Source organism: Ambystoma mexicanum, chromosome 8, assembly GCF_040938575.1.
Source record: "Ambystoma mexicanum isolate Mex_15411 chromosome 8, UKY_AmexF1_1, whole genome shotgun sequence".
Taxonomy (NCBI): domain Eukaryota; kingdom Metazoa; phylum Chordata; class Amphibia; order Caudata; family Ambystomatidae; genus Ambystoma; species Ambystoma mexicanum.
In genome coordinates, this window is record NC_090929.1 from 1,725,012,086 (window position 1) to 1,725,026,448 (window position 14,363).

Below are 14,363 nucleotides of genomic sequence, written 5' to 3' on the forward strand. Positions count from 1 at the left end.
TTGACCCCCTGTCAGAGGAAACAGTTTATCCAAGGAAAACCAACCCTGGTAAAGATAACAATGTTATGTTATTTGGCATTTATATAGCGCCTTATGTATCATTGGTATGATCTCAAAGCGCTGGTAGGTTGAACGCCCTTGGGAACTGCAGTTCAGTCAGGAGAGAGAGAGAGAGATACTAAGCGCTAATTATTCATGAGGTTATGTTATTTATAATATGTGAGTTGTTAAACTATTTATTATTTTAGTTTAACGATTGAGCAAGTGCTAAAAATGCATGTAAATATCGCTGATAAAGGAGACTTATATACCAAGAAGCATCTTCAATGTGCACAAATGTTGCAGTAATTACAAAGCTTTTTATACATTTAAAGATGTCTGCCTTTGAAATGTGGTAAAAGCACTGTGTGTGAAATGGATACATTCTAGCCTATACAGAGATCATAGAGACTAAGAACCCTTTTTAAAGTCACCTTGTTTATGTTTGCACTTTTAAACGTGATCAAGCGGTCTGTGCACCGTGAAACGCGCCGTTTCTGGATTCTTTCCTTGCCATGCTGACATTTAATAAAGCACTGTTAGTCTGGTAAAAACTTTGGACTGTGTTTTGCCTCTGTACAGAGAGTCACCAAAGACTTTCTCTGCTGTTCCTGGGAGTGCACTCCACTGGTTAAGCTTTTCCCGGTTGCATTCTGGTTCTGGGAAATTGGTTTTCCCCCTTTTTTCGAATATATATATATATATATATATATATATATATATATATATATATATATATATATATATATGCGCAGCTGGTGTGGTTGTTGCATGATAGCTGCTTCTTAGCGGTAGGTGTGGTGCTGAGGAAATCAGTTGGATGTGTTCAGTCTGGAGGGTGGACACCCAGACTGAGTTCTGGCTGCGTTAGGCCTGAGGAGGCGCATAAGCTAGCCGTAAAGTGCTCAGCTAGCTGCGTTTTATTAGGATGATGTAGAGTTCGTGGGGTTATGTCATTATGAGAACAGCTAGACCGAATGTGTCATAGTACAGCTGTGTTCTAGTTGAATGATGGTGTATAAGGGAGAGTAAGCCTAGTGATGTGATATGGTGGTTATCAGTAAAGCGTCTGCGATCAAGCACGAGAGCAGGACAGGGGACGTACATTAGACACAATTTCTAAGTTCAACAATAAGTGTGAGACGCAATATCTTTCGCAAGTCTATCTAAGTGTGGGACATGATATTGTTCACAATTCCAACTAAGTGAGGCATATGCTACAATCATATTCAATCTAGATGAGGCATAATGCTATCATAAACAATTCCATCTAAGAGTGACACATATTCCAACTAATTGTGGGATAACGCTACCACTCATAATTCTATATAGATGAGACACATGCTTACCATTTGCAATTTCATCAAATTGTGGTTCATGCTATCATTCACAATTCCATCCAGGTGTGGCACATGCTATCGTTCGCAATTCTATCTATCATTTACAGTACCAACTAAGTGAGGGATATGCTACCAATCATAGTTCTGTCTGGATGAGGTACATGCTATCATTCACAATTCCATCTAAGTATGGCACATGCTACCATTCGCAATTCCATCTAAGTGAGGGATATGCTACAGTCCTAATTCTATCTAGATGAGGCACATGCGATCATTCACAATTCCATCCAAGTGTGGTACATGCTATCATTTACAATTCAATCCAAGTGTGGCACAATCTATCGTTCGCAGTTCTATCTATCTTTTACAGTACCAACTAAGTGAGGGATATGCTATCAATTATAGTTCTGTCTGGATGAGGTACATGCTATCATTCACAATTCCATCCAAGTGTAGTACATGCTATCATTTACAATTCAATCGAAATGTGGGACATTCTATCATTCATGATTCCATCTAAGTGTGGCTCTTGGTAACATTGTTGCACCTGTCTTAGTGTGAGACTGGCTAATCTTTATCATTGTCTCTGGGAGTGGCACAAGTTAACATTGGTAAGTATGTTAGTATGTTATGCTGGACAACATTTTCAGTCCAGCCTTGAATGGATTTAGCTTGGTGGTCAAATCTCTCTAGGTGTGCATGGTGTGAGTCTATGGCAGTTTACGTTATGGAAAGGTAAGGTAGAGTGGCGGGGGCTTTCTGGAGTAGAGCAATTTCTCTAAGCCCCACCCATGCCACCTTTACAGTTTTGTTGGTGTCTGTTGACTGCCGGCTTCATTGGCTTCCCCTGCAGATACCTGCTGACACATTCTGGAGCCGCCAATGTAGGAGCCGCCAATGTAGGAGCCGCCCTTTGCCTTGGGGCCCTTAGCCGCAGGGGCTGCCGGGCAGGCAGAGGGCTGCCCTGGAAAGATCGGTTATGAACTGTGCGCTGGCTAATCACGGGTGGAGGGAGGCGGGAGAAGGCAGGGAGGAGGAACCAAAGCAGGAAGAGGCATGGGATGCAGCCGCACTGGATGCGGGGGTAGGCGGCCATCTAGGAAGGATTCTTTGGCCCAAGCTAGGCCCCAAGGGGGTCAAGGCCTCACCAGCTCACCTGAGGGATGTCGGGGGTCTATGAGCCACGCACTAGCAGTGCTGCTGGCTAGGCCTTTGGTGCTTTTTCCTTTCTTTATGCCAATCACGGGTGGAGGGCGGTCCGGGAGGCGGGAGAAGGGGGGGGAGAGGAACCGAAACAGGAAGGGGCACGGGATGCAGCCGCGCTGCACGCAGGGGCAGGAGACCATCTAGGAAGGATTTTTTGGCCCAACCTAGGCCCCAAGGGGGTCAAGGCCTCACCAGCTCACCTGAGGGATGTTGGGAGTCAATGAGGGCCTTAGCCACTGCTTGAGCGGTAACAGTCCTCATAGGTATGGCTTCAGGATACCTGGTAGCATGGTCTACCACAACCAATATAAATCGGTTGCCTGAAGATGTGGGAGGGTCTAGGGGACCAACAATATCAATCCCTACCCTCTCAAAAGGAAAAGGAACTCCCACTGCTGGGAGGGACACTTAAGGGGCCACATTATTTGCTCCACTCTTGCCAGAAGTCTTGACAAGTGTGGCAGCTCTTATAGAATTTTTCGGTTCATAGACATAATTTCGAATACAAAATATTCGAAAGTCAAAAAGTCGGAAAAAAAACGTCGAAAAAAAAGTTTTTTTTTTAATGACGTTTTTTTTTCGAAATGGGGGGGTTCCCCCCCAACCCCCCTTTTTTTTTATTTTTACCTATTTTTTTTACAGAAACTAGAGCCCAAAAAAAAATATCGAAAAAAAAAAACAATTCGACATTTTTTTTTTCGACATTTTTGATTCGACTTTTTTGACTTTCGAAATTATGTTTTCCAAATTATGACTGGACACCGAATTTTTCTGCATCAGACCCCATCTTGGGCCAGTAGAAATACAGAGGTAGCCTCTCTTTGGTCCTCTTGAAACTCAAGTGGCCAGCCAGAGGGATCTCATGTGCTAACTGTAAGAACTGTTGTGCCACCTCCTGGGGCACTACAAGTCTTCTGTAGTCTCCTGGGGTAGACTCAGTAGGTTCACTGTAGAGGAGGCCATCCTCTCAGTAAAGCATATGCTTCCCTGGCTCTTGCCCTTCCAGCTGGGAAGCTGTCTGTTGTCGAAGACCTTCTAGAGTGGGACACTCTTTGACAGTTTGCCCTAGAGGGTCCACCTCTTGCAAGTAAAGTTTGCAGCTCAGGATGGTCTTTAGGAGCCAGATCTCCAACATAGGGAAGGTTTTCTTCCAGCTCTGTTTCACCAGTAGCTGACTCTTCTGAGTTTGGTTGGTCCTCCCAGTCAGCCCCAGCTGGGGAATGGGCCACTGGGGTGACCTGAGACTGTCCTCTCAGGGATGTCCTTATCCTTTGAACAGGTTCAGGTGTAATACCTTTCTTTCTCCCAGAGATCTTGGGTTTCCCCTTTGTCTCTTTCTTTGGCCTGGAAATAGAAGGTTGTCCTTCCTGTGGACTGGGGGGTAAGAGGAATCTCCTCAACCTCCCACTGAGAGTCATCCAAAGTTGTCTCTCTGTCCAATCTTGTTTGCTCCTGCTTCCTTTTACTGGGATGGCCTGGGGGTGCTAGATACAACTCCAAGAGTTTTAAAATCATTACCCAACAGGACTCTCCCAGGCACCTCATTTTGAACACTGACAGGTATTCTAACTGTCCTAGTATTGCACTGGATGAGAGCTGGCCGTATTGGAACCATTTGGACTGGGCCTCCTGCAAGTTTAGTGGGACCTTTGGGTGCCTTAGCCACATTCTCAGGTTTAAAGAAACTTTCATCAACCACTGTAATGCTTGCCCAATGTCTCTAATGGCAGGGGTCTCCTGACCATTTACAAGTACACTGTCCTTATAATATTATTTTGTGTTATCTGGTATGGAGTTGTACACATCTACATTATGTTGTTCCCACTGACCAGGGACACTAAAGAAATGCTGGCTTGAACTCCAATGGGGTCTTCGGCCAGTAATTGAAAGTTACCACTTGCCATATGAACTTCTCCCTCAGGGATGAAGGCTAAGGAGGAAGTGTTGACCCCTAAAGGTTTACCCTTGCATCTGGGATCCCCTTTCACATGATCACTAGACCCACATACAAAGCATTTCCCAAATGCTCTCTGGAATGGGGGTTTCTGCTGACCTCCCTCTGGTTTAATACCAGAGGTTTCACTAGACTTTCCTAGGAATTTACCCTTAACATGTTTGTGGCCCTCTTTTGGATTGTTGGAATTAGAATTCTCTTTTCCCTCTTTCTTGTGCTGCTTCCCCTCATCCTTTTTGTGAGTTGCTCCAGAGTCCCTGTGAGTGGCCCTGTTGGCTACCCCAAGTCGGCGGCCTGTGCTAACTTTGGGATCCATCTCTTTTGAGTCAGCCAAGTACTGTTTAGCTCTGGAGAGCAGGCATCAACAATAGATTCTAACAAAAACAGATTTCTCATTCCGTCATATGTTTTCACTCTGTAACCCTTAACCCAACCATCTACGTTCTTTAACCATTCACATACCCAGGTAGCCCAAGGGGTACCATCAGTCTTTTTGAGGGTCCTTAACCTCTTAAGGTACTCAGACGGAGATTTCCCAAATCTGGCTATTAATGCCAGCTTCACTGATTCAAAATCCTTTCTCTCAATGGCACCCAACTCGGTTACAGCTTCATAGCCATTTAGGGGGAGCCTAGACATGAACCAAGGGATTCAATCATTCCCACTGATTCCTTGAAGACCATAGGTATATTCAAAGTGTATTCAAACGTACCCATCCAATTCAACACCTCAGGTTTAGGTTCATACATACTCGCTGCTTCTTTGGGCAGGCGAGGCCCCTTGGGACTTGAAGACCTAGAGGACCCTGGGTGGATAGTCTTTTCATATCCATTTCATGTTGCATTGAGTTTGATGTCCTGAGTTTGGCTTTGGTTTGAGCATTTAACCTTTTGAACTCCAACTCTAATCATTTGTTTTCAAGAGAAACATATTCTGGGCTTAATATTGGACCTTTTAGGGTCCCAATGGAAATAGGCTGAGGCAGAAGGGCAGGCTGTGGTAGAGAGAGGCACGCTTCTTGGGACTTCCTTACCTCTTTGGACCCTAAACTGTCAACCTCATGATCATTTTCCACATTACTTGGGATGGTAGGTGTTACAGGCCTACTACCCAAACTTTGGTGAGTCAACAACCTTGGAATCAATTCACCTTTCTTTCCAGACCCCTGACTTTGCACATATCTTTCAGGCGGTCTACTGTCAGAATACCCAGGGCTGCCTCAATGAAGATATCCATATGTGGCATGTTACAATAGTTTGACTTTTTGATGGAGCTTAGACTTGTGGGGTATCCAGTGAAATTTTCGAAAACACATTTTCAAAATGCCATTTTGTTGATATTTTTTTACGAATGTATTATTTTTTATTTTATGTTTTATTTTTGTTGCGTTAGTAAAATAAGTGTCAATAAAAAAAAAAATGGCCGGTTGGGGGGACGAACCCCCCTTTAAAAAAAAAAAAAAAAAACATTTGAAATTATTTTTTCACTGCATTTTTTGTGTCACCAAAATGGCATTTCGAAAATGTGATGTTCGAAAATGTCACTATAAACCGACTTGTGAATGGTTTCGTTGGACACAAGCACGGCAAATGCTCAATGTAACCACTCTACACAAATCCTCACCGCCTGCCACCAGTGTTAGGCAAGATTGTATGTAGTAACCCTCTGGGATGGGAGCCTACACCAGCCTTGTCCTCTTGGTAATAGGTGTTTGAAAGAATTCTCAGAAAACCTCTAATTCCTCTCTACCTTAGAGATCCCCAGCACCTTTGCTGGATTTTGAGGACTTTAATTTTTACCTGGAGACAGTGAAACCCTTTTTTCCCACTCTCTCATGTATTTTTAATGTGATTTCAACTGTTTCTTTTGGTTGTGGAGTCTGACAAACTCCATAGGCATAATCTTTTACATTGTGTCACACAGCACCTTCAGTGCAGTGGCACAGGGAAGTCTTTCAGATTTCCCAAAGGTTTAAATGCCTTTTCTTGGATAAACTGTTTCCAAGGGCAGTGATTGTAACTTTCTAGACGCAGCACACACTATCTTATGTTAGGGTGCTGGAGGGGTTACTTGGTATCCCCTTTGTCTAGTTTATCATGTAACATTTTTTATGTTACCCTTTCCTCTATGAATGGGTGGTGGCAGTGGTTTAATTTTAACTATCGTGGCGTGCTTTTACCGCGGGCTTCGTTCGCAGCTGCAGTAAAGCACCCAAAGGTCCTATTTTTGTCAAAATGGCCTGGGCTTTTTTTCACTATTTTGTTGTGGAAAGGTCCTTCTTTAGATTTACTCTACGCGCCAAACCAGGTTTGGTCCCTTTGTTCGTTTCGTCTTTGGCGAAAATCATGGGTGAAGCCTGCCTCTGGCTCCAGTATGTCTGGCGGGGGCAGGAAATGAAGGAGGTGCCCGAAACTCCCTGTGCTTAATCCCTTTGGTTACAGGAATGCACCCAAAGGTGATTGGCCCGCTGGCTGTCCGGCAAGGACAGGCGCCCTGCTGTTTGACTGGCAGCTAGGCTGGAATGAATGGGAGAAACCTGCATAAAAGGCAAGGCTTTTTGGCTTGGAAAGCAGAGCCGACCACTGGATGAAGGAATCCATAGAAAAACTTGGAAGAGACGCCTGCTGCAACTCCTGGACCGTTGGATTGCCCGGTGAAGCCCTGCTGCTGTGCTGAAGCTCCGAATTCATCTCGACTAGAGAAACCCTGCAATGACGACTTCTCCCCTTGAGTTGGTGGGACCAATCAACTCCAAAGTAAGCCTGTCTGGACATCCTCTGGAAGCTGGTTGTATTTCCACTGCAGTTGCTGCTGGAACCGAAGAGCCAGGGAGAGGAACACCAGATTGTGTGCGTTGCTTTTGCCATAGAACTCCAGGAAGATCCTCCGGACTCCCAGGAAGCAGGACTGACCGAGTCTGAGCCACCTCAACAAAGGGCTGGACCCCAGATGCAAGGAAAGCCCATCACAACAGCAGAGAGTCCACTGTGGTGCTATTTTCTGAGACGCGAGGAGCTGAAACCGCAAGGTGCCACTGAATAGAAGTTGGTACTTTTCTGTCGCCGACCGTCCCATCACAACAGCAGAGAGTCCACTGTGGTGCTATTTGCTGAGACGCGAGGAGCTGAAACCGCAAGGTGCCACTGAAAAGAAGTTGGTACTTTTCTGCCGCCGACCGTCCCTCTTGTCCCCACGACTGAAGCTCAGGAACCCAGGATCTGCAGAGCTGCACAGGAACAGAAGCCAGCTGGGACCATTTCGTCTAACCAAAGGTGCTGTACAGTCTAAGAGAACTTACCTCTTGTTGTTTAGCCTAACTTGTTCTCAGTGGAGACTGGGTTTGGTTGCTTCTGTAGAGTTGCTACCAGCTTCTTCACCTCACAAGCCTAATCCGCTTGTGGCCCTACTTTGATTTCTTCTTTTCTACAAAGCCTTCTAAAATATTGTGCAAGACCTTTACCTACCTGCAAGAATTGCTTCAGCTCACCTAGACTTTTGTCCAATTTACTTTGGCCTGGCCCGGCTCCCTGAATGACTCTTCTTCCCTCTGACTGTGTGTTTTGTCTTCCTTCCAGGAAGGGGTTAACTTGCTTTGCATTGGGGGTTACCAAAAGGGTATTACCCAAATTGACCTTTTGCAATTGACCTTTTGCACAATTGACCTAATTATAGTGGTCCTAATTGACTTTCTGCACAATTGACCTTTATATTATTTTAGTTATTTTATATATGTATTGGGTTGGTTTTGGATTATAAATAATATAAGGGGATTGGTTGGGGGAGGCTACAGGGGTTTTTGGATTGGGTGGGGGTTTTGCGGGGGGTTTCCCCCCCTGCATATATGGCCTAATTGACCTTCTAAATTAGGTTAATTCTCCCGAGGTCAATTGTGAAAAGGTCAATTAGTACACAACCCTAAGTATTGCTCTAAATGCAACAGTAATATATTAATGTCCACAGTGTCCTAGCTATTTAAGTCACCTGAGTATGTAGGAAGTGTCTGTGTACCATCCCAAATGGGTACCTGCTGATTTAGAGAAACTCAGAGTGTGTATACTCAAACTGTCAGTTAAATAAATTAAGAATGTTTTAATCAAGAAACCTTGTGTAAGAGTTTATTTTAATACTTGCCACTGAATCGCTGTGTAACTCCCCTACTGCTCACATTGACCCCTCTTGAGATGAGCCTGGCTGCTCATCACGCTACCAACCTGTGTAGTACAGACCTATACCAAAGGTTTTGTTCCTATTGCCTGGAGGTCAAGGTTGTTGTAGTACGCCCAAAGGGTACTGCATACAATCTTTCCTAACAATAGGTAACCCACCAGAGACTCCAAGAACACCCTTTGTTTTGCATATTAAGTAACTTTGGGTCTCACCCTAAGTTACCAGGGGAATCCAGACGTGGACTCACTGTTCTCAGAGAGTCACAGCTCCACTACACTGATGATGCCCAACAAGGCTGAAACACGTGTATGGGGTTGCTGTGGTACTCTTGTTCAGCGGAGAATTGCCTAGCATTTTGGTGCTGGACTGCCCATGGGCAGGACAAAGACTGCTATGCAGGGATATCTCTTCTCTGTGAAAGGGACAGTGAGCTAAAGACTTGGTTGAGACTCTCCCAGGGGCCATCCACCCAAGAACCGGTCAATGGGCTGTGTTCGTGATGGTAGAGAGATTCCCAGAACCCCCCTTTGTTTTGCATCTATTTGTATAGTTCTGTGCTACACAAGCTGGTAGCGTGTCTGAGCTGCCAGACTTTCCTCAAGAGGGGTAGATGTTAGCTGTAGAGATGTAACACTGAGATTCACAATTACAAGTATGCAAATAACATTTATACAAGGTTTTCTAGTAAAATATTTTATTTATTTATTTATTTAACGGTCCGTTTTAAATAAGCCTTCTTTAAAAAGGGCAATATGCAACAATAAAAATACACTTCATGACACTTCTCGGATTTTAGATAAGTAAGTAGATACCCTTCTCGGATTTTAGATAAGTAAGTAGATACCCTTTTGGGATGCCTCACACCCACTTCCTACACCCTGAGGTGACTTCAATTACTAGGACAATGTTTGGTATCACTTTTTACACTTAATGTAATTCTGAGGTTGTGGAAAAAGAAAAGGTTAGGGAAGGAAAAAGGTTAACAGGTTGTCAGAGCATGTGAATACTTTTCAATCTCCCAATGTAGTCTAGGTTAGATCTTTCCCAGCAATACAAGTTAAACATATGCACCACCTATGAGGGAAAGTTAGAATCAAAGTCAATGGGTTAGAAGAGTCTGCAGGGAGCTTGGCACTTCTTCAGATAGCACCAAAGTCTTGCACAATGTTTTTAGAGAATTTATAGAAAAAGAATCACTGTTGGGCCACAAGCTGTTAAGCTTCAGAAGGGCAGAGCTGGAATCAACTCTGCAAAAAGCAGCTACTGCAAGTCTCCAGTGAGAACAAGCGAGCTACAGTGCAAAGAGGTAAGTACCCCGTAGTCCAGACAGTACCATAGGTTTGAAGAAGAGAATCCAGCTGGCTTCTGTTCTGGTTGCAGTCCTGCAGTTCCTGGGTTCCTGGGCCTCAGTTGTGGGGATAGGAGGGAGGATGTTTGGATGACTCCTGCACTGCAGTTCGAAGGTCGGCGGCGGCTACAGGCTCTCTTCAGATCAGCATCATTCGCAGTTTCAGATACTGGAAAATAGCACCACCGCGGTTCTTGGACACTTGATGGGCTCCCTTTGCTTCTGGGGTCCACCACTCTGTTGCGGTGGCTCAGGCTTGGGTCGACTGCTTCAGGAGGGTCCTCAGGATCTTCCTGGAGCTCTGATCCGGCATAAAGGCGATGCACTTGATTCTGGGTCTCCTGACCCCTGGCACTCGGTTCCGTCAGCAGCAAAGAAGTACAGCTAGCAAGGAAAGGTCTTCCAGCACAGTTCGTCTTGAGGTCCGTTGGTCCCACCAACCCAAGGGAAGAAGTCAGTTCCGGGCTTCTCTAATCGATTCGGAGCTTCAGCACTGCTGCAGGGCTTTACCGGGCAGTTCAACGGTCCAGGATGGTGCAGCAAGCTTCTCTTCCAGTTTCCTTCGTCGGATGTTTCGTCTAGTGGTCGACTCTGCCTTCTGTTCAAGAGACCTCGCCTTTTATGCAGGTTTCTCCCATTCATGCACAGCTTAGCTGTCATTCATACAGCTTGGCGGCTGTCCTGCTAGGACAGCCAGTCAGCCAATCACAACTGGGTGCACTCAGGTAACCAAAGAGACTAAGGACAGGGAGTTTCAGGCTCCTCCCTTGCTTCCTGCCCTGCCAGACACACTGGAGCCAGAGGCGGGTTTCAGTACTGAAGCCCGCCAAAGGCAAAAGGAACAAAAGGGTTAAACCTGGTTTGGCCTGCAGAGTAAAACCCAAGAAGACCTCCCAAGCAAGAAATGGCAAAAAAAAGAAGTCGGGCCATTTTGACAAAATGGACATGCAAGGGTGCAATACTGCAGCTGAGGATTCAGCCTGCGGTAAAAACGCACAATGGTAAGAAAATTAAACCACTGCCACCAGCCATTAAATGTAGTGAGGGTAACATAAAAAATGTTACGTGAGTAAGTAGCAAAAAAGAGACTACTAAGTAACCCCCCAGTACTTCCGTATTAGATGGGGTGTACTGAACCTACATAGGAAAAACGGGTAAGTAAAGTCAATTTCACTTTACTACTTTTGGGAATAGTAGTTCACACAAGAGAAGGTGTTTAAACCTTATGAGAAATCCAAAGGACTTCTCTGTGAAACTGCACTATAGGTGCTGTGTGTTACAATACAAAAGGTAGATGCCTATGGAGTATGTCAGACTCCAAAAATAAAGAAAACCGAGTCCAAATCAGATGAAAAATACCTGAGCGTGAGGAAAAAGGTCTTCAGGATAAAATGAAAAGTCCTAAAGTCCAGCAAAAGAGCTGGGGGGGTCTCTAAGGTTGAAGGGAATTAGCACAGACATGAGAATTCTCCCTAACACCACCCAAGCTGTCCATTCGCCTCTCCTCTCCATTCCTAGATTTAAGGTGCAAAAAGCAGGGGGCTGCAGCTTCCCAGTGGTGGCGGCAAAAAACTGGAACGCTCTCCCTATTTGCTCTGAGATCAGAAGCCTCATTCTGGTCCTTCCATGAAGGCCTTAAAACTTGGCTTTTCACGCTAGATGTCTAACCATTCACGCTTGCATGCTACGCTTTGATTGTTCTTGAAACACAAAACAGGTTTTACAATGTGTCAATACTTTGTCTTCCTGTATCCAGCGCCCAGATACCTGCGGGTTCGGCACGCTCTACAAATGCCACAATAAATAAATCATGGGAGTTTCGGGTCACTTGCCCGACAAATCACAACCAATACAAGCAAAGCTGTCTCAGGAGGATAGCTCAGCAGCAACGTGCTCGCCTTGGAAGCAAGACGACACGGAGCAACCAAGGTTCGATCCCTGGGTCCGCGCTTGGAAACCTCTGGGTATTGAGCGCGTTATAAATACCCAATCCTATCATAAACCGAGCAAAACAAATCAATGAATAAGGAAAGCTAAGCCAAGGCTCCAGACATTGATGAATGTTTAGAAAAGGAATCCACTCGAAGCAGCAACGAAGCAGCAACAGTAATGCAGTATGAACAGGACTGCTCTTCAGGAATCCGCTCGAAGCAGCAACAGTAATGCAGTATGAACAGGACTGCTCTTCAGGAATCCGCTCGAAGCAGCAACAGTAATGCAGTATGAACAGGACTGCTCTTCAGGAATCCGCTCGAAGCAGCAACAGTAATGCAGTATGAACAGGACTGCTCTTCAGGAATCCGCTCGAAGCAGCAACAGTAATGCAGTATGAACAGGACTGCTCTTCAGGAATCCGCTCGAAGCAGCAACAGTAATGCAGTATGAACAGGACTGCTCTTCAGGAATCCGCTCGAAGCAGCAACAGTAATGCAGTATGAACAGGACTGCTCTTCAGGAATCCGCTCGAAGCAGCAACAGTAATGCAGTATGAACAGGACTGCTCTTCAGGAATCCGCTCGAAGCAGCAACAGTAATGCAGTATGAACAGGACTGCTCTTCAGGAATCCGCTCGAAGCAGCAACAGTAATGCAGTATGAACAGGACTGCTCTTCAGGAATCCGCTCGAAGCAGCAATAGTAATGCAGTATGAACAGGACTACAGAAATCCGCTCGAAGCAGCAACAGTAATGCAGTATGAACAGGACTGCTCTTGTGAGTATTTTTCACAGTCCTGTGGGAATGCTTGCCATGATTACCTGTTGGATAAAGGTTGTCTTTATGTTAGACTCCCTTGCAGTGTTACTGCCCCTTCACTGCCACACCTGCAGTTGATAGGTTTATTGGTTTCCTTTAACTCCTCCTTAGTACAGTTCCTGAAAACAGCAGTTAGATCTTAAATCCGAGACTATTCAAGGTATGGCATTCACCAAAGGTGATGCGTGCAGGAAGGCGACAGACCGCCCCACAAGAAGATGTTGAATATTGCTAAAATATCACTGTGCCTCACACAGCGTTCTTGCTTGCTTGTGTTTTCTGCTAGGTTCACACATTCTCAATTCTGAAAATATTTTGAAGATGGACGATGAGTTGGTGTCTACTTTTATGGATCGTTGCGGTGCTGACGGAGAAGACGGCAGTGTTGGCTCTGACCTGGGTAGGGACCCATTCTATAAAAAAAATGCATGTACTCTGTCTACACAGGGAGGTGTGTCCTCAGCATGGCAGGGGTGGCTTTAAAAAGTGAAACCAGTGGATGTGTGAGATAGCATTTAAGTAGAGCACAACCTGTACCACATAACGTGGCTTTTTGTTCTTTTTATTATTACTACTTTTTTAAGTCCCGATCCTTACATTGTAAGAATATAACCTTCTGCATTGGATACTGTATCTGAGGCGTTCTAATACCCATTGTGGGTCCTACAAGATTTAGTTTTATTAGTTAATAAGCGTGTTTGCAATGACGCCTTTGATGTGTTGTTGTGTAGATTCGTTTTTATGGAACTCTTTTAATTATTATTAATGTTATGACTTTAAGTTTCGAGGGCAGGTACAGTGGCCATCCCAAATGCAAGGAATAACTATTATCCATAGAGAGACATTTATTCATGAGTGCAAAGCGGAAACACAATGTCCAACTCTCCCGGCAACCACAACATGAAATCAGAGAGGCAGAAAAGCTTGGCTAAGGAAAGGCGCTGTAAAACTCCAGTCCCACTTCACAACTCTATTTAAATACAGTCATTAAAGAGTCTGACTGAAGACTCCTCACTCGAGCAACATGGCCAACTCCTGTTGGCTCCCTAATTGGTCGCCTTCATGAACATCCAAATGCTCATGTGATTGGACAGTGGAGACTTTGGAGCAGTTCACCTGCGAGTGCTTGGAGTATACACACATTCACATCACGGCGCTATACTAAAGCTTCTAGTAATAGGAATGAAGGTTGGGAGCATTCGCAGGGTGAATCCAGAAGATATTGACATCCTCATAGGATTACTTCATGCTAGCGGTAAACAGTTTGCTTGCATCGTGACCCCTTCAATATACCGTAAAAAAGGATAAACGGAGGACAGGGTGAGGATAGTAACACAGGTGATGAACTCCAATACAGGCAGCCTAGAAGAGAACAGAAGAGGCGAGGCAATTGCACTGAGATATCATAAGGAAAAATATTTTCGATTTATAGTTTGATGGATTGGAAGAAGGGTTTGCAATCTCTGAAGCTGGTGCAGCACCCCACTGAGCTACCCAACAATCCCAAACCATTTTTTTTGACAATGCAAAACATAGTTGAGCTGAAGCATGATTG

At 44.9% G+C, this 14,363-nt stretch overlaps 1 protein-coding gene across 4 annotated transcripts in view; it reads left to right on the forward strand.

The window, feature by feature from the left end:
- The window catches only part of LOC138473366 (zinc finger protein 583-like), a 159,696-nt gene that overhangs the window by 77,979 nt on the left and 67,354 nt on the right, over positions 1-14,363 (forward strand). For 2 of the 4 annotated variants that reach the window (XM_069612051.1, XM_069612053.1), the window contains one exon: positions 13,095-13,208. The exons of the other annotated variants lie outside the window; for them this stretch is intronic. In XM_069612051.1, coding sequence (XP_069468152.1) covers positions 13,095-13,208 — 114 coding nt within the window. The remainder of the gene's footprint in view (positions 1-13,094; positions 13,209-14,363) is intronic. 4 annotated transcript variants of the gene reach the window in all.